The following is a 24,659-nucleotide window of genomic DNA, read 5'->3' on the forward strand; positions in this document are numbered from 1 at the left end:
TTAAAATGCATGTATCAAATTAACTTCAGTGCTTCTGTACACGACAATTTATTGTGCCGCAAGCACGGAATCACTGCAAGACTGTGTAGTTAGGAAAAGCCAAAAGCTGACTTATTGAAAAGATGAGCCACAGATCAGCTTTGATACTGCAAGAGAAGATGAGAGACCTTGGAGCTGCCCAGGCCAGTGACAGTCATACAGTTCTAGCCACCCTCATGACCCCACATATACAACTCTAAATGCTAAGACTCAGGGAGACCCAATACCTTTATGGGACCTAAACTACAATTTCTTCCTACCTAATAGCCCAAATGAGTTTCCTGACCAAGTCAGAGATGCTCAAAATTGAAATTGTAACACTGTGTGAATACTATCATAATGTGCACACTACAAACACACCACAGGAAACTAAATATATGTCACTCAAGGTCACTTAATTCCCAACACGATTTAGAAAATGTGCTTAAAGCTCCTTGGAAGCATACAGCCCAATGTGTTTGTAAGTCCTTGTAAGCAGGACTGGGTGCAAGATAACACGTTCTTTGCAGGAATTGTATTTCTACGTTCATATGTGTATATACTTTCATTTTACCACAAGAAATCCTGTTTCTGTTCAGAATTTTGGCAGTGCCTGAGTACATTTGCCACAATGTGACAAGAATCATCAATATATATTTTTGTTTTTTACTGTATGACACAAGCCTTTAAAACAGGACAATATTCCCTGGAAAAGACAATGAACTAAGTCTTGCTAATTTTACTTATTAAAAACTCTAATAAAGCATACAGGGTACAAAAGACTACTGTAATATATTTGATAATTTTCAAACTATGAATGTTTTAACACAATGAATATTTCTCTATTATTATATTAAACAGAAAAGAAAGGAAAATTACTTGGAACGAGTATGTTTCCCTTAAGAGCTGCCCTATTTCATTATTAAGTCACTCTCCATTCCCATATGCACCAGAAAAAAACATCAGCCTGCATCCTTTTATTTCCACCATAAAGAAATTACATTATAGGCATAAATCACAACCCAAAACAAAATTTAAACTTTATTCTCAAATATGAAGGTGGTTGCTGGAAAATATAAAATTCCTGGAACGAGAACTGAAAAAGGGCCATCACTAACAAGCATAAGTTACACTTCCCATTCTTGTAAGATCCCTTTTCTTCTGCTCCTATGTACGAATTGGATGGAGCTGCTGACTAAACATAGTGCTAAGATTTCTTTTAGTACTTTGTATCTCACTGTGGTATTAAATTATGATTACACACAGTTTCAGTCCCTTGTTCGCAACGCTCTATTAATGGCTCAGGCATAGGATAGGAGGAGGTTTTAGAAAGTTACATTCTAAACTTTGTTAAAAAATAGCCAAATGAGTCCAAGATTTACTGAGATCTTATTTCATTCCTTATAGCCCAACAAGCATTTCAGTACCTTTTCCAGTACTTCTTCCTACTTCCCTCTCTCACCAACATACAAGGGCAACAAGTATTTCTTTAGTGCATAGAAGGCTTTAGTTTTTATCAACTTATAACTGTTTTCAAGAACCAATTTCATTACTTTGGTCCTAAATCTTTGAGTTAAAGACCTGAAGTTGAAACCATCAAGTTGCCACCTTACAAAGTTTAACTGCTCTTTTTCTAATCTCCTTTCCCAGTCTGCAAACATATCATAGAAATAATATAACTTCAGTAGCAACAGGGAGTAGCGGGTTAAGAAAGCCCAAAATGTCTTAACTGATTATTTTTCTAGTGCTTTCGTTTTCCTCCTGTCTTCTAACAGGGTTCTCCCTTTTTCTTCTTAAAAAAGGCCTCTTCCATTCATAACTTTGACCAAAACCCTTAAGTTCAGGTGAGAAAGGGTCCTTCAGCAAGGAGAAGTTTGAATCAGCAGTCCAGTATTTCACTGCGCTGTTTCTTCCCTTTGGAATGTAGAAAATAATTAGCTACCTCTGTAAAACACATGAAACTCTGCTGATGTTAATGTACTCTCAAATTTCTGTTCCCAGGATACCTGTAAAACGTTCTCTGGGTGAGTGCAACATGCAAGTGACCATTAAAAGGAAATAAAATATCAAAGAAGAATTTTGCTCCTTCAAGAAGAAGTTCCAGAATCACTCTCTGAACTATTATTTGCTCCCTTAAACTTGCTAGCACTCTGGGGAAACCACCCCAACCACTTTAAGGAGTCACAGGTGAGTCCTCCCTCACCCGTAGGGGCTCAGACTCAACTCGCACCCCTCCAGGTCTGACAACACCGGATCTTGACAGATACTTCAGGAAAGAGCCAAGCTTCTCCAAAGATGAGAAGCCAAGCACTGTTTATAGTTTCCCTGTCCTGACATCCTGCTCCCTCCCTGGACTCTCTCTATTATCACTCATTCTCCTTGCTGACCTTACAGACACGTTCTCACTCTCACTGTGCTGATGAATTGAGAGTCTTTTTGATGATTTCTTATTTTCTTTCACTGTGGTGTCTGCACTCCATACCACACTTTCTATATAATTATTTTGACCATAGTGATCTCTTTGTTTTGTAGACTACTGACAGTGACAAAGTCTTCATTAGCCTTCAGATGCCATGTTCTACTTAGGATCCATTCCTGAGCTACTTTCATTAATATTTGCATTGCGTATAACCTTCCAAGCTTTTTTTGTGTGTGTGTCTTAGCCTCTGTGGCATTTTGACTAGCCTGCGGCAGCTTAATTCTTATTGACAGACTCCAGAGAATCCAATTCATAGAACTGGTTCCTATGCCCTTAAAGTAAAGGTAACTAAACAGATCTAAAGGGCATCGTATCTCTTACTCTGTGTTTGAATGTGATCAGTAATATATTTCACTGAGGTTGTTCATGTTGCTGTATCAGGCAGCATATAACCAGGTGACCTTTTATACTTTAATTTTGTGTCTTTAAAGGTTGGTTATGTTGTATGCTTTAAATTATTTCACGCTTTCATATTCCTTGGTTTTCATCTAAGAGACTTTCTTATTGCTACGAATACGGTCCACTATTTGAACAATATGTGCCCTCTAGGTTGTCACAAGTGAGCAAGCCTATAACACAAACAATATCCTCTCCCCTTATTTCTCTACTGTACTTAAGGAAAAAAAAAAAAAAACCCACCAAACCTTAAATTGGTCATTGATTGGTATCTGATTTCCTGATAGGTCTCAAAATAAAAAAATGGCCTTTGCTAGAGATAACTAAAATGTACATATAAACAAAATGATGCATATTAAACATTAACAACTGCATAAGAATGAGATTTTCACAAGATAATTAAAGGTAATAACACAAGGCAAACTGTTGAGACCAAACTGCTCTAGGAGCCTTCTCGACAAGCAATACATTAAAACAAACAAGCAAACCAATATTGGTATTTTGTGATCTTCCTGCAGCAATCATTCATGAATGATTTAAAAATAACATCACTGCTCTGAATTCGGTTTACTACTTGGCTTTACATATGAGCAACATGAATGAGATGCATTTAACTTACTTAACAGCTATACTGTGTATATACTAGATACAAAGCAAAGACATTTTATTTCACATTATTGCTTTACCATAATTGCTAATACCCCAAGCCATATGTTTTGGCAAAGATTTTGCTCACACCCACGCGGTTCATAGATTTCATCCTGTATGGCCCTGAAGTTAATACTGGATTTGTGACATGAGAGTTATTACCAAGGCAACAAATAGAAATTAAACAGTATTACAATTTCACTGCAGGCAAAAGAGAGAGCAGAAGCCAAAGGAAAAAAAAAAGAAAAAATCGGAAAAATCCTATTAAAGACGAAAATTCTTCATTAACATAGAAAGAACTGGTAAAAAATACTGCTATGAATGCATTTTTTCATAAATAAATTACTTTGGGTTAGGTTTTCTCCAAAGTGAGTCTTTCTCTAAATATGCTTTTACAACCCGAAGAACTATAGGAGCAGATTTTATGATTTACCATGTAAAATATCACATCAAGGCAATACAAAACAAAGTACTATCAGCAGGCCTGTTGGCTGTTTTTCAGTGTTTTAATACAAATGTCACAACGTTCTGGCTGGTTTATCACTGAAGATACATGAATTTGGATGAAAACCTGAGGGTAAAAATTGCGCACTTGTGCACATAGTCCCTGCTGATCAGATTTCATTAAAAATAAAAGATGTTTCAAATGAGAAGACAGATAGCAGGATTTCTTTTCAAATAACTTGGTATGTTAACTGCTATACAGCTCTTTTAAAATGTCTTTTGAATATGTTATATAAATAAATATTAATATTTCCAAATTAAGATATTACAAAAGCCTTTGTATTGGCAACATTCAACACAAACCTTAAAAGAAATCTACTTCTGTGAGAACATGACACTGAAAAATGGTGATTTATTAAAGAGATTTGACTTTGATTTTGTTGGCGTTTTTAATTTTTTCAGTGAGATGTCAGTTAATGATGGAAGAATCCTTTTTAACACATCAGCAACATTTAAAAAGAATTAAGCAGTTCATTAGGCAGATCCCCTAGCAGATGGGATCAGACTGCGATTAGTGATTTTCTGTTGTTATATCCTGGGGTTTACTATTACACATGCTATTCTACCCCTCAGTGTTTTTTCTTCGAGCCAATAACCCAAAACAGAACTCAAAAAAGTCAGGAAAAAAGAAAAATATATCACGTGGTTGTGCAAATCATGGAATTAAAGGTCCAGGTTTGGGGAAGAAAATAAAAAACACTACAAAACTCCCAAAACCAAACCGGCGTTCAGCACCAGAGAAATAAGGAAAAGACTAACATTTAAAGACTTATGAAATGTGAAATGTTAAGTGCCTGTTACAGTACCCCACATCAGCACCTTGGACATGCTTCCTCTGAGATTTGAGAAGGTTTTTTTGTTGTCTATTTTTAACCCTGAGGAAAACTGTAATGGAAACAAACATCTACTTCAAGATCAATTGATGGTTTTGGCAGTCTAGAGGTTTTTAAGTCTGTCTAGGTTTTAGGGAGTTGTTGTTCGGCTTTGTTGTTTTTCTTGTGGGTTTTTTTTTAATAATAAATGGATAGAGTATAAGAATTATTAGAAGAGAGGTAGGATGTAAAAGTTTAAATTAAAGGAAATCAGCCTTTAATTTTAAACTTATATTCATCTCCTATTGCATGTCTACTAATTTCAACACCAAAACCACTTAAATATGTTATTTCTAATACATTCTCTGTTGTTGTAACAGTTTAAGCAAATTAGAAATTATGTGTGTTTCCTGTTTCCCTCGAGACACTCAATCTAATATCTCTAAGCATAAGCACTAAACTATGTTCTGATAATTGCTCTACATTTTACTGAATTTCATCCCATTACTCCCCTTATATAATAACTTGAAGTACTTCCCTGATCTTTCTGGTACTCAAACCTTCAAAAATTTAATATCAGAATTACCTATTCTTTGATGCTATACTTAAGACAAGGATATACCTGTAAAAGCCATCTTCCAAAAGCTCTGGCTATTTAAGACTGACAAAGCATGCAGCTTCTTAAATAAGATGAACATTTTACAGCTTTAATCTAGTTAACAACGCCATTCTGATTCACTGGTTTGTTTTGCATTCTTTTGTTTTTTTTTTCCTTAAAGTGGCTTAGAGCTGTGATTTTCCTTTTCTGTTTCAAAAGGAATGAGAACACAAAATGGGCAGAAAACTGGCATGAGCAGTGACAATGCTTCAGCCTGAGAGGGAACCTTGAAGTCTGGTGTATGACACTCTCCAAATAACAGAAGCCCCAGGTTTTTGTTTTTTTTAACAGTAAATTACAAATCTATTCTTTTAAACTGACTCGGATTAATTTCTGGTCATCACACAACAGGAGAAGAAAGGTTCACTTTCTTTTGAATCTTACTTTTTAAGTGGGAACAGCAGAGTGTAGTTTTAGGGCTAGCAACACTGATACACAGGTGATTTGGCTTTAACACAGATATACTCTCTTATTTGTAACCTAAACACCCTCATCGCAATTATTGCGACTGACAAATTAACAGCCTGTGGAGCTAAACCACCAAACCCTTAAGCTGGTTTTGTAGGTCACCTCCATCAAGCACACACAAGAGTACCTATGACAAAAGGTTTACTCTTTAAACAACAGTTCTAAAACATAAGAGTTGTTTAAAACACGGCAATTGATACATAAACTTTAACAATGATGTCACAGCCTTAAAAATGTTCAAGTTTACTGAACTGCCTTCTTGCACTTCAAGTACATATTACATGCATCTGGATCACTCAGCCCTGCAGTTTGCTGGCTAAGTGCAAAATTTAAATGAAGGCTAAGGTTTAACTACTCTTCATAGTTCTTGCACGGGTTTAGATCTATTTCAGATGTCCAGCAGTATGACCTGCTGGTTTCTCTCCCCATCCCTCCCCATGACTCTAAATACCAATACTCACCACCACCCACCACCCTCTTGTTGGAAGGGCGAGGATTTGTGCAGGCCATGTAAATTCACCCCTGAAGCAGCCAGCAGCTGCTTCCTCCCTGTAGAACAAAGGGTTCTTATTTTTTTTCCTCAGACCTGCTGCAGTTCTCCTTAGGCCAATGCTTTGTTTGCTTGTTTGGTTTTAGTTCTTGGATATAGCTATTGGCATCCTGCCGTCATACATTTATATTTCAGCCACTTCCTGGCAGATTAACTGAGGCAAACTCCCATTACCGGGTAATATTCCCTTCCCACACTGGTATTGTGTACTGATCAAGAAGAAACATAATCAGAGCAGGGTCTGGAGAAAACTATGGTCAGACTTATCCTTGACTGACACTGAGGGAGAGGTGAAGGCAAACAGAAAGCAAGAGCGGGAAGGATTGACTCTCTTAACGTGGACATTTCCCAGCTGTTGTAAATACTGCCTGTGGCTCCTGCAGACAGCGTTTGATCAAAAAGTGTTTAACATTTCTGTTACCTGCTCCACCAGCATCTTAAGTGCTGGCTTGTAGACTCTTTCTGTTCAACCTGAGGCCCTGTATTAAAGCAACATTTTGATCTCCAAATCAGTTTGTCCTTGGTCACAGTTCCAAAGACACTGCTCTTCTCTTTAGGCTGTGTGATAATTTTCCAAACTTAAGAGAACAGATTTCCACAAAGAAACTAACTGTTCAGTTCAGATCTGTCAATTTACGGGTGGAAGGGGGTAGGGGGTGGGTGGTGGTGGAGAAGAAGGGAATCTATCCTCCAGAGCTTGGAAAACTTATCATATAGGCTGGTTTCTATGCAAGAGACTAGTGTCCAACAAGAGCAAGTTAGTGACTATCAGCTGTTTGGAGCTTTTTAAGAAATATTTTCTTTTTAATACACTCTTCATTTTAAAAGAAATAGGCTCAGCTATGATAACAGTACACAACCTATAGAAAAATGGTTACTGAATATGCCAACCTTTCAAAATAACAGGGTTCCATTGTACTCACTGAAACTGTTTAAAGTATTTCAAGTACTATGAAACTGATGAAGGCAGCTTCCATAATCTCTCATTTAGAATGTTTTACATTGAGTAATATGAAATTACTTTTATTTATTAACTACAATTTGTTCCTCTCAAGAGCTGCTATGTAAGTTAATCACATCATTTCTGTATAGCAGATACAACAGAGACATCTGGTGTAAAAGGAGAATCACCTTTCCTAACATGATTGACTAGACTTTTATCTATCTGCTTTTCAAAACATATTTGCAGTCTATCAAAAAACATCTGTATGACATACAAGTCCAAAAATTCATCTCTTTCCTCTACTGAAGATTTTTAGACTAATACTTAGCAGTACTATATAAAGCATCCTGCAATATGAAGGAAGGACAGTATCACAAAATGGTCACGTCTCAAAAAAGAAATTTATTGGAAAATTTATTAAACCTAATGAAATATTTAATGGACTATGATCTGGAAAGCAAGTGGACAGGCAACATATGGTTTCTTTTTGTTTTATTAAACATCTTCTAAAGCCTAAGGGGAAATTCAAACTTTAAGACAAAGCTATAAACAAGACAGTTTACTCACAAAAAAATTACGAAGGATGAAAACTTCAGCAAGAAGCAGCCTCAGTGTTACGGAGGCATCTGAGAAAATGAGACTTGTCAATTATCAAAACTCCTCAATTATCTTGACAACATTATGAAGTTCATATCTGAAAAGACATTAATGTAATTGTCTCTCCTTCAGTCAGACAGAAAGCACACTTGCGTCTGAGTATTCAAGAACAAATGAGGTGAGAAGTTACTGGCCATGGAAAAATAAAGGCTACACAACCGTCTGCTTGGTAATTACTGTGGCCCAATTTAAATCTAAGTGCAAATTACAATAAAAGATATATTGTTCTTCAGTAACTGCTGTGGCTCTTGGATGACATTTTAGCATTGTGTAAGTTTTGGGTCTTGCTTTGTCCTGTTTGCAGTTTCATTGTTGTTTTTTTTTTTTGTGGAGTTTTTTTTTTTGCTTGTTTTTACATCAATTCTGGAATACAAAGTGTAAGAAGAATGTAACCCACCATTACTTTCTGCCAGCAGAACTTTTGTTTACAGATCTCAACAACTATTTTCCAATATCCAAATCAACAACCAAAGCTATAGCAAAGTCTCAATTCAATAACTAACTTACTCATTATAAACCTGTCATAATTTGTAAATGCATTAATGGTAAATCCCTCTATGGCTGCTGATGCTGAAAGAGTAGAGAAGGTTGCTACTGCTTGTGCTGTAATTCACAAAACAAGTTATTTATGTAAAGATATTCAACAAAAAAAGTTGAAAGGTTTATCTGCAGTCACTGTCCTATGTTACCTATTCAGTATTTCATTTCAGGAAAGTTTAAAAATTGGAGCTTAAAGACAAGTGTCTCAGTTTGGACTTTCACCATCCCTCTGGGGTCAAGTCACACAACCCTGTAAAGCAGAAGTATCAAGTGCAGCTGCAAGCCTTGCTCCCCTGTTCGGTTCTAAGGCTGCAGAGGTACATGCTGCCTCTGGCTTGCTTCAGCAAACAGAAGCAAAGGTTTACAGCTCCTCATGGGTTCCAGCTCTGCAACTGCTGTACAACAGACCCAGTGATTAAACCTTTCGGGAAACGTGCTTTGCTCCCATTAAACTCCTCTCTAGCCTCTACTAAACTCCAGAAGTATCCTGGCTTCTTTCCAGTCCCACTCCTGTTTTCTTTCATTCTCTCATTTACATTCAGTACAATATCCAATCACTTTTCATGTTAATTGTTTTAATATTCTTAATGTATCTTCAAACCTTCAATTTCCACTTGTTACATAATCTCCTTTTGTTCCCTTTTGTCTTTTCCTTCTTTATCCAGCTTTTTTCCCCCCATCTTATTACTCTGAGCTTTTTTCCTTTTCATCTAGTATATTCTTCCAGTCACTTTTTCTCACCAGCTGAAAAAAAAATGCTTCTTCTTATAATCTTTTTGTTGTTATTCTTTTGTTTGCTTGCACAGATGAAAAAAGTAAGACTCTTAGAGCTCAAAAGCATCTGTGAACCAAATACAAACACCAATACATTTTGCATGTGGATTCACTTAACTTTTAGGATATGCAAGGATATCTTAACAATAAATAAACATTTTATTAACTAGGAATAACAGATCACATATACCAGCAAAAAGCTTAACAAAAATGCTGAAGGCCATGAGCTCTCCCTGTTGACACATTATACTGCTTTTCTGCTGCAGAAAGCTTTTCAAACACAATGTGAGAAAATAATGGCAAATTACGAAACCAGCATCACATCAAGCCAGTATTTCAACTGCAGAACAAAATATTTTGTTTGGCTTTCAACAAGTCCTCTGAAGTTTCATAAGAATAAGAATAATCAAGATGATACAGCTCTCTCCTGAATCCTATCTCAGATTATAGTCTTGAGGGCACAGGCAGCCTGTGTGAACTGAATGTCCATCAGCTCACTCAAAACTAGCAAGCCCCCAAAAGAGCAGAAGGAACTCCAGCACAGGCCACATTACCTATGAGCAGTTCTGACAAGAAAATATTGACCTCCCTCCAATTATGGCTAAATGACTGCTTATTATTCAAGGTAACTGAAGATTTTTCCCAAAAGCTTTCTTCCCCATGTTTGTCTGGGGTTTTTGACTGCAATGAAGCTGCACAGTACCTGAAATTATTTCAGAAATATGCATCCTGAAGGAACATTAGCATACAGCAAATACATCTATGTACTCCATTCATGTTTTTCACCAACTTGAAAAAATCAAATCCTTCAAGCTTTCTGTTCTTCCCACCCCTAAAAGGATTTTCTTCTTTAAAAAAAAAATAAATATTTTTTAAAGAAGAAACTGATGGGGAAAATCAGCTTCAAGTTTTGACTTCAAACTGGTCCTCCCTCAAGTTTTAACTATGGGCCACTGTGGGTTTGAAAATATCTGCACACCACTGTTTCAATACAATCCTGGGATATGTTACTATTAAAAAGCTAATTTGTAGTAACTGCTCTCCTGGAATATAATTTCCTTCACAGGGTTTTTTTCAGCTTCCTATGAGCCAAATTTGTGACTCCAGGCCAAAACCACTGAGCTTCCCTTTTCAAGATGAGAAAACACCATAATGATAAGAAATGAAAAAGTTAAGCCATTTCAGATCTGCTCATAGCAGTGTGAGACACATCTAAAAACGTATGACTTCATCTTTTACAGGTCAGATAAGCTGGCAAAAGGGAAGTTTTTTTTCCTGCTTCAGGCTCTCTATCGAACAGCAGTGGCACCCTTGTTTTTAGGAAAAAAATGAATCAAAGCAATAGATCACTGAGCTTTATTCTTTTACTGACTAAATTTATCATGTTAGAATTCGTTCCTGTGAGAGTCAATCTCCTTAGCCTATTTTTAAATCTTGCTTCTCTTTTAGATCCACCTCCTCAATGCAGAGGTTGCTCCACATGACACTCTCACTAGCTCAGTAACATCCTCTACGTGATGAGAATTCCTGGCTCCTCACAGCCGGATGTTATATACATACATGGCTGATTCAAATACAATATGAAACTATTTCTGTGCAAAAAGTAGATCAGTTTATGGCACAATGAGATGGACAGACTACAGTCTTCAACAACTCTTACAAAAGTTCTTTCAGTTTTCCTGTCCCCATCTTCAAGAGGAATCCAACTACAGATGGACTTCATTGTTCTCATGGGCTTCAATGTTGATATGCAATTTTTAATCAGAAAACACAGAACAGACTCCTTAATCATGAGAGCTCTAGATTTTTGTTGCTGGCTCCATGTGTTTCTTGCAGATATTTTAATGCTTCTTACGATCTCTTCTACTACTGGGTATGCTCAGTCATTATTTTTAGACCCCTGCAGAATACCTCTACATAATTTCCTACATATAACACTCACACTTTTTGATTCAAATGCTTGTTTTCTTAAATAGAAGAGTTACTCAGTAAAGCATATACAAATTGGGAAAGTACTAAATAATTTTGTGTTTTCTTCCTCATATTTTCATTTCAGTTTCCTGCTTTGTGATTTCATTACATTCCGTTTTTAGAAAAACCCGAGCTTTTCAGACACACAAACTCACTCCTATGGCTTCACCTTCTTACAGTGAAATACAAGATTTAACAAATACTTTCATAGCAGAAATAGTGAAAAACCTCAAGACAGAAGATTAGAACAAGTCAGGGACCATCACGGATGCTGCCATGTTAGCTGGTCACAGTGTAGAAGTGTCCCATGGAAATACATAAGGAGAAAGGGAACCAGAAGCTAAATTCTCTGCTAGGGAAAGCCAGGCAACAGCAAATCAAGGTCATCAGCCTCTTCTCCTACAGCCTAGAAAGGGGTATACCAAGAAAACAGGATTCACAGCAGCACCAAGGAGACAGTGAACATCAACTATCAAACATTTTTTGTGACTGTTTTTGGTAAACAAGCTTGGAAAACCACTGAAGGAAAGCCAACAAAATCCTACAAGTTCCAACCACAGCCAATGCCTGTTTCCCTGCTGCAACAGAACAGCAACCCCAGAATGTCATAACTTAACATTACAAAGACGAACATAGTGCTTAGAGAGTTAATGTAATCTGACAGTTCCTTAAGGTACCATTCAATTACTGCATTAAAAAGCAATCACCAATTTCTAAGTAAGCAAACCATCAACAGACAGCTGCTTACTTACATTTGAAAAATGTCCTTTCGTAAGAGACTGTTTGCCTGGCATACCTGATAACTAAAAATTTAGTTATACTGGGTTATTAAAAAATACTGAATATTACAAATGGTTTACAAGCCAGTCCTTTAACAACAGTGCCTTCCTGTGTTTATTATAGGCATTTTCTTATTTTAAAGCTAAGATTCAACTGGTTTATAGTTGTAATTCTGTCCTCCTACACTTCCACAAGCAAATTAGGTCAATCCCAAACTATTTGTAAAACCTCCTACACAGAAAGGAGTTTGAGATTTTAAAACATATGAAGTTTAAAATAAACAGTCAACCTACCAGTGTCGTAAACCTTGTGAACTGCCGATTTTTTTGTTCTAGCCTAATAAGGTATCCTAAAGTATTATAAACCAAGATGGGAGAATGACTGTCCTTGGCCATAAGTTGCAACCATATCACGTTTAATAACATTTTAATAATGTTTATTATATAAGTTCCCCCAGTTAATTTATAAACTTACTTCTACATTTGGCACCTGTAGCATCCTGTGGCAATGAAGCTCCACTGTGCAATTATGGGCTGTGTGAAAAAATGTTTATTTTAAACCTACTGCTGCGTAAGAGCTAGAAGTCTTTAAAATTGCGTTATAAGAAATGATGAATAGTCATGCTCTGCCTATCTTTTCCATAACATTAGTAGCTTTATAATCCTCTTGTGTTTCTTCTAAGCCCATCTGTTTTCCAAGCTGCAGAGTCCTAACCATCCTGTTCACATATAGGTAACTCTTTCCCCATATAATTTGGTTTATCCTGCTGTTTGTAGATCAGTTTCCAGATTAGTCATGGATGTCATCATAGAATTATAATGCAACTTCAAGATCTCTTTATTGAGTAGTAACAATTTAGACTGCCATGCATGTTAGTTCTCTCCTGCAAGCATTATTGTATAACACTGTATGGTTAATGCACTTGCCATTTTATTAACTTTTATCTTGTATTGTCTTCCTATAACTGTTCATGCTCACAGAGTTGGAGGGAATCACGAATAGTGCATGAGTACAAACTGCTACTTGCTGTTTAGCCCTTTCACTGACTTATTAAAGCAGCGAATATCTCCACACAGATCCCTGCAGGAGTCTACTCTCACCTTATGATAACTATCCTCTGTTCTTACCTTTTTTTATTTCGCTATCTTAAAAAGTTATGGATCTGAGAGGACTTCTCTCTTACCTTTGAGACCATCTTGTTTCTTCAAGAAGTTTTGGCAGCAGCTGCCTTCAACTAGGATGGTTAGTTCATATGGGAGATATACTTCTAACATGATCACAAACCTGCACCCAGCTAGTTATAATCTGTTTACAACAGCCACTATTTGCTCTTCATATTTTATGTTTTCCATGTACACGTTCATTTTTGTTATTTATAAGCACATATCTTCTCATTTGATTCTATGACAATTTTAATTATTTTTGATAACGATAGAAATAAAACTTTTTGGGGTGTAGCTTCATGCAGATTATGTATTTGACTTACTCCAGACCTGTTGGGTGTACCCTGATGAGTCTAGGCAATTTGTTATTAATAATTTTAATCAGCTTGTTCAAAAAGTTCTTCCACTAACACTTGAATTTGAATCAGACCATCTGAGACATCTTAAGTATGGGCAGGAAGCCTCATACACCTTGTATAATCAACACAAATGCAAAAAGACTCTTTGTAAGATTTGGTGCTAAAGATTCATTTTCTGCTAGTGTTCTCATGCCTTGATCCATATTGGGCCTGGAGATTATTAGGTCTGTTGCTTCTGATGTGCCTGAATAGTTTCTCAAAGCTCTTTATGTGCCTGTCTTCTGGTTTTGACATGACTTTGCAGTTTTGCATCCAAATGTTTTCCATATCTGGCCACAGTTTCTACTTTATGAAGTCTCTCTTCACCTGTTACAGACTTCCCTCCTTTGCAGTTTAATAATTGTGAGTTTGGGTTTTTTTTTTCACTCCTTGTGATAGATGGCAGATATTTACCATTTAATACAGTAGCTCTTGATACCACTAAAAGCTTTATACTTTCAGGTGTTCCTTTAAACAATTTCTTAACAAGCTTGCTCCCTTAGGTGCAATTCTCTCTATTAGATGTTACTGCAATGTATTTTACACTTGGTCTTAAAACAATAAGGATATCTTATTCATTATAGCTACTCTTGTAGGAGAGCTCAACAGTAATTTCACCTCAAGACAGGTCTTGTACACTACATATTTGTCAAGAGCTACTCCTCTTATGAGCTGACAGCTTATCACAAAACCCAATATACTATTCTTCACTTCTACCTTTACTGAGTCCTCATACACGTAACAACCATGTAATAACAAGAAATGTTTCTTCCCTCAGCATCTTACCTCTTTTAGCACTTCACAATAATGTTCTATCATGGTCAACAGTCTAACGCTCACTGTATTTTGATCTATTTACACACAAATTCAAACCACAAGTGTACTTTCTTGTCGTGACATACATAGCTTTGATTGTAAACCCTAACATACAATAAGGTATTTCCAAGAGTACAATTTTCATTCTCATCTCTATGCAAATATTTGCCCTCACGCTAACACCCCCTTGTACCAATTTTCTGAGACACCAAATACACCAATATCTAGATTTCAAACCAGCATTCCAGCTCTCACACTCCATTTTTCACATTTCAGGTTCTCTCCAGAAGCCCATCTACAACTGCTACTGGTCTGTCTTTTTCTAATACTTTATAAAGATAAGCAAGCAGTAAATACATACATGATGGTGTTAATCCCTGACAGTTGTTGAAACATCTGCAGACCACAACCCACAATTAAGGCTCTTCGAGTTGGAGGGTATGTTAGCATTCTGCAGATCACAGGTCCAGCTTAAAAACAAAACAAAACACACACAACAAAAAATATGTGATAGTTCTTAAGTGATCGCTCTCAAGACAATGTTCCCAGCTAAAACAGGCTTTGCACCTTAGTTTCAAACACACTTGGATTATTACAATTATTTCTGAACAACTCAATCATTTCACTTCTGCTTTTCTGCATGGTACTAAAAAGATGATTTTCAGGAAGCCCAGGCAAAAAGAAATGAAACTCTTTTGTACACAGTGTATAACTCTCCTATATCATACTAACAGATTGCACATCTGCTGCACTTGAAGGTACTCAAAGTTATCACAGAATATCATTGCTGTTTCCTTTCTTAAAAACTCTCAGAGTTATTGAAAGGTTATTTCAGAAATGCTGTGACCCACTGCTCAGATCTGGATCTTGCAGATAGAGTGCTCTCCCTAGTCCCCCAAAGACCCAATTTCCACAAATCAACTGCAAGTGTGGGTATTTTGAAGGCATGGGGTAGATCTAGTCTGCACAGCTGTAAAGCCAGCAGAGAGAGCACAAATGATTTGATTTTTTTCATACTTTTAGTAGCAATGGTATGAGGCTGTATTCAGAAAAGCAGAAAATGGTTTCTCAATGAAGAGAAAAGCAAAACTTTCTGGCAGAGAAAGTTTTGTTCCCTGTTAATTTGTTTGGTTTTTTTTTAAGTAATATATCAGGCAAATCTTTAAAATACTTGACATCATTATTTACTTAAATTTCTTTCTGTCCAAAGTGGTATTTGGGGCAAACACAGTCTGGTGAAAAATTCTGTTTTATACATCTTACCACATCTACTATACCCACTCAGAACACCAAACACAGATCACAATAGCTACAGGTCAAAATAGTTGAACAAAAGGAGATGAAGAGGAGATTTTTACATTTTCAAAGTCTTTCCTGAACATACAGAAAATATTAAATGTATTGATTCAGTATAAAACCTCGTATGGGCCTGCTAGCAAAGAACAATCTACATGCAAAGAGTTTAAACATCAGAAAGATGATAATCTCTGAACAGACTCAAGAAGGGGGGTTTGATAATATTTTCTTAATTGAAAAATAATTAGACCTACCTAAAGCAAAACTTAGTTACATAAAAACCATTTTGAATTCATACCCCAACTGTATCATCATTGAGCTTTGCATCTTTATTAATAACAGCAGAATGAAGCCTGACAAATTTTCCAATTGTACATTCAGACAGTACATCCCCACCTGTCTTATACAGCCACATCACTACCTTCCAAATGCCTTTGAGAAAATCAAGTGACAGATAAATAGAGTCAATCTATCTATCTGGTAATATATTTTCAAGCAAGACACATGGCATTGCTGGGTAGACAAGTATATCAGAGGGTTCAGCAGCCAAACTGGCAAAGTGGAAAAACAACAAACCAGCACTCACTGCCGGTTTGGAGCACTTCGGAGCTCAGACACACTTCTAACAAATGCAACTATGAGCCTTTATTCACACATAACAGCCCTCTGGTTTCCACACTTGGCATCACACCTGAGCATGGAGGAGTTGGGCTTAAAACTCTTTCTCTGGCAATTGATCCTGCAGCATCTATCATTATGAACACTTAATGGAGTTCAAAATGCATCTTTATCTCCAAAGGACCTTACAGCCAACCTAGACCTTCAAGTCCACCATCAATGACTATGCTCCTTGAATAAGCTGGAACGCTACAGGAGAAGCTATTAGGAAAGCAAGCAGAAATGTCCTGAGGAACTGATACAAGATTTCTAACAATTCCTGAGCCACTCAGCTATTTGATGAAAGTTATATAAAACTCTACTCACAATAGAGCATTGTACAAAACAATTGGAAAAAAGGCATTAAAATGAATAGCTAGAAATTAAAGCAGCTGCTCCCAGACAATGCTTGCCTCTCAAAGGGAGTCATGAATCCTCAACAAAACTTCATCACAAAATCAGTTTGTACGCCTGAAGTGGGATACTGCAGAAATGTTTAGACCATGTAGTAAAGTTCAGACCTTTACTTTAGACCTTTAGAGCATCCAGTCAGCTCAATGCAGTACGTACTTAGAATTTTTCAGACTTCTGATTAATTGTATCAGAAAAAAATTATGCTAAAAATCACAATAATGGCTCAAGTCAGAGATTTAAGTTTAAATCTGTACCATGGCAACCGCACATATCAACAGGCATACACAAAATTAATGGATATTCTTTCATAAGATTCACAGCCCTCAGGTTTACAAACCAATAAACTGAACAAAAAAAAATAGAAAAAAATCGTTAATCTCTATATTAAAGGAGCTTTACAAACTCCACTAAAAAACCCAAAGGACTCTGACTGTGAGGTGGCTGTTTTTAAAGCAGAAAATGAGTGTGAAACTTTTTATTAAAACCATCTAGCCCTCAACCTGACTACATTATTTTTTTTCAATTTTCCTACCATCAATCCTGCCTTCCATCTTCTGCTGTGTTCATATATTACAGCCTTTATACAGGCTGTAATATATGAACACAGCAAACAAATAAACAACTCTAAGCAAAACATGTTTGTTATCAACAGAGAATGTGTCAAAACTAAAATTATATACATATGTATGAATTACATACATTTTTCTTCTGAAAATAAGTCTTCTGAACACTGAAACTGTACTTCAGGCGTTTCTGATAACCATTAAGTCTGCTGTTGGTTATTACAATAGATTAAAAAGGCACAAACCAATAAGTCTTTTAAAACCTGAAATCTTTAAAAATGGAGCAACTTAATTGCTCACAGAACCAGAGGGAAACAGATGAGGCAAAAGATGCAACACAAAGAAAATAACATTAGACAATTTTTAGGATGGAAAATAAACGAGATATTTGTCTCCAGAAGCCGGTAGTTTTTTGCTTATGATAATTCAGCCTTAATTGCTGTTGTTTTCTCTTCAGACAGGAGATTTAGAAACATTCCTGCAGTTGAACGACTCCATTTGAACTTCAGAAGCCACCAAGATGTTTGCTTTCCCTCTTCTAATCTATGAATTAAAATGAAGTCAGAAGGATGAGACCCATAATCATAATGTCATGATTAATTTAAGGAGACAAGATTTGGTTGGACTTTCTGTGCTGTGGTTTCAGATAATTACTTTATCTGAAGTAAATTTCCTTAATGCATATGTTTACAAGGGTTCAAAATATGTGACAGTAAAGGGCAACTGAAGCTTGCTCTAGGAGTACAAAATGGCAGCAATATATAAAGAGTAAAAAAAAAATAAGGATACTGCTGCTGTACAAGGTGACATTACATGAAGTGGTGATCATGAAGTGGATTGCTGTGGTATAACTGGCATTTTCTTAGCCTGATCTAAACTGTCTACCTAACCAGACATTCACCCTTCTAATTAAAGGGCAAAAATAGGATTTGGAAGTCTGGCTTTACATCCAAAAAACCCTTAGCAGCTTACACTGAGCTAACAGGGGCAGAGGAGCTGTTCTTGTCAAATCATTGCTTCTGAAAAGTGAGTGGTGCTTTCCGAATGTTTTAAGAGTGTTATATGAAACTTGTGACGCCAGCTTCCTCTATTTTAGCTGTTATTCTTGTTACAACCCATAAGAAAATTAGGTTTAGAAACTGTGAATCACCTGTAAGGCACTTTAATTTTCCTCTGTATGTAAAACAGATTGTAAGGCAATCAAAAGAGGCTGGGTGTGATCCACTGCCAACTACAAGATAGAGAAACTTTACAAAAACAACAAAACAAGCCCTAGTTCTGAAAGGAAATTATATAATGAAAGCTAAAAAAGCAGAAGAATGGGTATTGATGGTGTCTCCACATCTCCTTATGAAAATCTACTCTATATATTTCCAGGGAAATAAAAATATTGTAGATAGACATAAAAGCAACCTAAAAATCTGCCAGCAAATGCAGGCAAACAGCTGGTGCCTGGAAACCTCATGATCCCCCTTTCCTCAAATTATTAGTACAATACCTGGCAAAATTTCACAGCCAGCAAACTATGGTTAGAGACCAGGCTCTGCCAAAGCCATTTGCAGGTTCAAACATTCTTTTGCCAGCTAATCTAGGTAACAGCTTGTAGCAACAGCTTAAAACTATGTAGGACTCCTGCCAGCATTTTGTGCTCTTGCTGTAGAGGATAGTTTCCAAAAAGGCAGGCTTAGCCAAGCAACAAGGCAGTCACTAATCAGTTTAGCATCAATTAAGCTCAACCTTCAGATTAGTTTCTCGGACCTGTTCTTGTCCTAATGCCAGTCAACACTCCCTTTTCCATCCAGCTAGATCTTCAAAGAACCAGTCTACAGTTAGAAATTGGACCAAAAAAAAAGAAACTTCGAGCTGGTGATATGGATAACAGAAAACAGATACTGGAATCTTTTCTATTTTGCCTTTCCTTACAAAAAGACAGCTTCCAGTCCAGCTTTCTCTGCATCATCTGCAGAACATTCTTCCACCTAAAACTGCTCCTCTAAAGCCTTTAGAGCTAGCTTATTTTCTGCATATAAATGACACACTAAAGCAAATACCCCTTCTGTCCTGGACTATGACATGAATATTTTCTAAAAATATCAACTGCATTCATTTTTCCTTTCTGTAAAATTTACCAAATCACAAGATCAAAACTGCAATATTTATCCTAAGAAGATATAGAACAATTTTACTTAAGTACCTGGCTCACAACGTTGCCAGTAACACTGGGAGAATCACTCCTACTAGGGGAGAAAACTTCCTACCTCATATAGTTCTCTAATCCTCTGAGAAAGCTCAAAAGAAGGTTGCTTGCTTGATTTCATTTCTGTTTGCTTGTTTGGATTGTTGGTTTTTTTTTTGGTGTGTGGGTTTTATTTATGCATAGCCCCCAGTCAGCCAAGAATGAGAAAAGACTGTCAGCTTGCTTAGTAACTCAGAGGTTTTAAGTTTCCCACACCAAACACATCCAATGGTATAATAAGACACCCTGCTCTAAAAGCAAATAAAAGCTAATTAGACATAACCACTTTGGTTCTAGAGAATTAAGTAATCCAAGGAGTTTTATCATGCCCAGATGAACTGAAAGGTTGGGTTTTTTTCTCAGGAAACCTATATTTCAAATAAATAGTCCCTCCAAAAGACCTTTTTAATCCACACACTGAGAACAGAAACACTAAGAATAAAGATTTTGGGGGTTGAGCTGGTCTTTTGGGAATCCTGAAAACAAAGCAGTTTTATCTGAAAAGGAAAAAAAACTCTTTCCCTTGATACTACATTCTTTGATGTAAAGCTTTGGTGATGGAAAATCTATATGATTGAGTACTTGCACAAAGGCAGCAGCAGTTAAGAATACCTCTGAATAGGACAAGAAACAGTGGCAAGTAGGGAAGCAATAAAAGAAGCTCATTTTGGCTCTGTATGACATGTTCTTTATAGAAAACAGGAAGTACTGTAATGAAGTCCTTTAAAGCTGGAGAAACCATGACAAAACAGATAGCAAACAGAGAAGAATGGGTATGTAGATGATGCCAGCGGGAGCTGAGAGGCAGCACAGATAAAAGTCCATGCGGGTGGAAGAGGAATCCCAGAGTGGTACTGTCAGACCTCTGGAGTGGGGGAACGAGGAAGATGAAGGCTGACCTGTTTCTTTGATAGGAAAACTGGGGTAGCGACAGAGAAAAGCAAGGATCACATTGTGCTTTCCTTCTAGCTGTGGTAGGCACCTTAGAAAGAAAGCAATAAGGTATCAAGGTGGACTTGTGCATACCTGCAGCCTGCAGTATGGTTTTAGCAAACAAACATTTCTTCACATGCTCTGCTCCAGAATTGCTTTACACAGGAAGCAGTGATGTGACCCTCATTAAAGAAAGCAGGTGAGGAAAGATAAGGCGATGTAGCATCACACAGACAACAAAAATAAGCCAAGTGTTGTAACAGCATGAAGAGCTTCCCTCTCTACTCTCATAAAGCAACAAAGGGCAGCGCAGAGCATTTAGCTCTCTGGAATTAAAATGCCTTTTTTTGCCTTCGTTTTGAGTTGAGGAAAGATGCCTAAAAGAAAAGTGCAGTAAGGGCAGTTTCAAGAGTGCTTTTGGGGCTTTTTCCTTTTTTGTGTGTTGGTGGTGATGTTGCTGTTGTTTTTCAATTAAAAGAGTGCCAGAAAAACTGATGATTCTTCTCCCTCCAACCCAGTCAGTAACCTACTCTCAAGCTGATCTTCCCAGCTGTTCCTATATTAACAATCATACAGACACTGCAGTTTATTTCCTGGGCAACACACTTCAAGCCTTACATTTTTTAGGGTTTTTTTCTGCCAAAAACCTTACCTCAGTGATATTACTTTTCCCCCTCCATCCTTTGTTTCATGCCCTAAGCCTGTAGTTTAACAGTGAAAACAAATTTCCAGTCTTTGCCCTCCAAAAGAATACGACACGGGGACACATTCCCAGGAGGGAAGAGGAGAAAAAGGAAATAGAACTGAGAAAGGAACCTGGCGGTCAGTGCATGTCTCCATAGAAACTTATGGATGCAATTTGTTGTGTATTACTCTTTTTTATTAATGGCATATTTAGTTTATACCATCTCCGTACAAAAGTTTAAAAAAACCCCACATTTATCTAAGGGACATGAAAAATTCCACTCACTTATTTAAAATTCAGACGCCATCAGCAATAAAAGCTTCGTTAAAAATAAAAGGAAAAAAGTTAAATTAGAGATGAGATCCTTATTTAAACATTTGAAAAACCTGTTTTGAAATCAGGATCATTACAGCACAGCTCAGTTGGGTTCCAAAACTATCAGAGAGAAGAAAAATCAAAAAATCACTGTATGTTAAAGTCAAAGGACTTTCAAGTTTGGCTTCCTAACAACAAGAGAGCACCATCAACGGGTGTATAGATGACAGAACAGCAGACCAGTTTGAAGTTAAAAACAGTCTTTAGAAACTGCTTCAACACTGATTATTTTATATTGAAGCTATTAAACTTGAGCACAAAGTTGGGTTCCACTAAAGACAGAAGATCAGATACACACTCAGACAGTTCACTGAACTGCAGCCTAAGAGCATACCTTACCTAAAAGTACTAGCTAATTTGCTACCTTTTAGTATTAACCATCTACTATTGGAAACACACAGGGCTCTAAGACAACCACTGTCACTCAACCACAGCATGTTTTTCACCAGAGAAGGCCAACCACATCCTGGAAGAAGGAGCAGGCACATTGCCAGGAGGAGGTAGTTTATCCCCTCTACACAGCACTTGCAAGACCCACAGCTACAAGCAGCACAACACCTTGGTTCATGAGCCTGAAGGAGAACCACCATGGTGGACATGGACAGAACTCATAATATACAAGGAGATGCTGAAACAATTGGGATTGTTCAGTTTTTTAAGAGAAGGTAGATTTCTGCTACCTACAGCCACCTGCAGAGGGCCAAAGATAGGACAGACCCAGATTCCCCCAGAGGTGTGCAGGGGTAGGACACAAGTCAAAAGACAAGTGGGAATGCATAAGGTTTGTACCAGATGAGAAGTCTGTTTATTTGGATCCATGGAAGTGGTCAAACATAGAAAGAGGTACGCAGGCAGCTTCCTGAACAACCTGATGTGATTTGGCCTGATTTGATTAGGGACTGGATTAGGCACCCATCAGAGATCCATGATTTTTACATGAAACCTACATAATTCTAAAATTTATGCTGGTACTGGTTATTACAACCAATAATAACGAAAAAGAAGGTTTGGTACTCACAGTAGTCAAAAAATATCCCCCAAAAAATCCCATCCCAAAAAATCAAATTGAATATTAGGAATTAACAGACAATCATGACACTGTATGATAGTGCACTTCATTCTGATCCTATTAAAACCTCAATGGCTTTCCAACATTTATTAATAGTACTATTTTCACAGTTATCTTAAAGCGTGACTGAAAAGCCTCCTTATATACAGATCCTGTGAAACTCTGCCATCTCCCTACTGACAGCAGCAGATCCACCCCTTTTTTGCAATTTTAGTCCTAGGCTTCATTAATCAAGAACCTCTCAGTCACACTGTACTGACAGCTTTTACCCTGAATTTATAACTTCTACAGAGAATACAAACCAATACTGAAATCAGCGAGTGTAAAATACTTGACTACTCACATAACTGGTATGAAATACGACATAGCAATAAGGGAGACCTTATTTCAGCCTTTCAGTATATTAGAGAGGGCTTAGAAAATAGATGGGGAGAGACTTTGTATCAGGGTCTGTAGTGACAGGACATGAGGTAATGGTTTTAACTAAAAGTGAGTAGATTAGCTTGTATGTAAAGAAGAAACTGTTCCCTGTGAGGGTGGTGAGGCCCTGGCACAGGCTGCCCAGAGAAGTTGTGGCTGCCCCATCCCTGGCAGTGTTCAAGGCCAGGCTGTACACAGCTTGGAGCAACCTGGTTTAGTGGAAGGTGCCCTTGCCTGTGGCAGGGGGCTGAAACTGGATGATTTAAAAGTCCCTTCCAAACCAAACTGTTCTGTGATCGATAAGAGCTGTATGCAGTTCTAGTCCCCTCTGCTTTCTCACCCTCATGTCAAAAAAAATAGGAATACAGTAGAAATGGGGGAAGATTGAGAAAGGCAAATAGAACAATCAAATCAATGGAATGGCTCCAACATACAGCCCTAATACTATTTTTACAAGGCCCCTGGGTACTGAAATGCATATACAATTTTACCATATTAGTGTACTTACATCTGGATTCACAACAAGCTAGTATTAACAGTCTGTTTAGTGTGATTCCGCCTTTGTTATCATAATAGGCCTCTGCTTTAGCTACAGATGAAAACAACAAATCAAGTCCACCCTGCTCAAGCTGGAAGAAAAAAAAAGATTAGGAGTGGGAATGCAAAAAAGTCTCACAAAATCAGAAGTGCCACAATGAAGGCAAGCAGAGAACATGGTTGTTTCAAAAATAAGACAGCAAAAGTCCTGTATAAAATGTCAGGTGCAAACCCAGAAGCATAGGTGTGACCCACCATGTGTTGGCCACTATCAAAGCAGAATGGTGGCAAAATAGGCTTTGTCTGACACAGCATGGCCATTTTTACCAAACTGTCAAAAATCCACAGTGTAGTGGACACATGGTTCATGTCTGGGGTCCAGGGAGAACAAGCAAAATATACGATCTACTGCAGATCAAAGCTTGCTGGAGCAGCAATTCCAAATCAACCACCTGCTTAAGTATTAGCAGTGGCTGAGGTAATAATTTACAATATAAAAAGTCAGAGAACTGATAGCAATCTCTTGGGCTTTGATCCTAAAAAATGTTTTTAGCACAAGAACTGGAGATTATGAAAAGCTGATGCTCATAAGAGCTTCCAAATCTTCCAGTTTCTGGAGGATTCTCATATAGCCTATGTGAATTTTTATGTTCCAGCCACTCTGGAGTTTCAGGTATAACAAAGTACTCCACAATAAAGTAGATGCCTGCAGCACTGAAGAACACAGGGAGAACCTGCCCTAGTCAACAAATGAAATCTAAATAAAAAAGTAAGTAAAAGCTGGATTGGCACCAGAACAATCCTTTCTTTAGATTTGGTCTACCTACATCCTCCTGTAACAGAAAATCACTATTATAATAGAATCAGCATAACCATCTACTAAAAATACATCCACTGCA

General features: G+C 37.2%; 1 protein-coding gene across 1 annotated transcript in view; it reads right to left on the minus strand.

Moving 5' to 3' along the window:
• Positions 1-24,659, minus strand: part of SLC2A13 (solute carrier family 2 member 13) — a 160,863-nt gene that overhangs the window by 72,447 nt on the left and 63,757 nt on the right. Inside the window, exon 4 of the mRNA XM_005148416.3 lies at positions 14,937-15,045. Coding sequence (XP_005148473.2) covers positions 14,937-15,045 — 109 coding nt within the window. The remainder of the gene's footprint in view (positions 1-14,936; positions 15,046-24,659) is intronic.

The sequence above is a fragment of the Melopsittacus undulatus genome, chromosome 5 (assembly GCF_012275295.1).
Source record: "Melopsittacus undulatus isolate bMelUnd1 chromosome 5, bMelUnd1.mat.Z, whole genome shotgun sequence".
In the NCBI taxonomy this organism is placed as follows: Eukaryota; Metazoa; Chordata; class Aves; order Psittaciformes; family Psittaculidae; genus Melopsittacus; species Melopsittacus undulatus.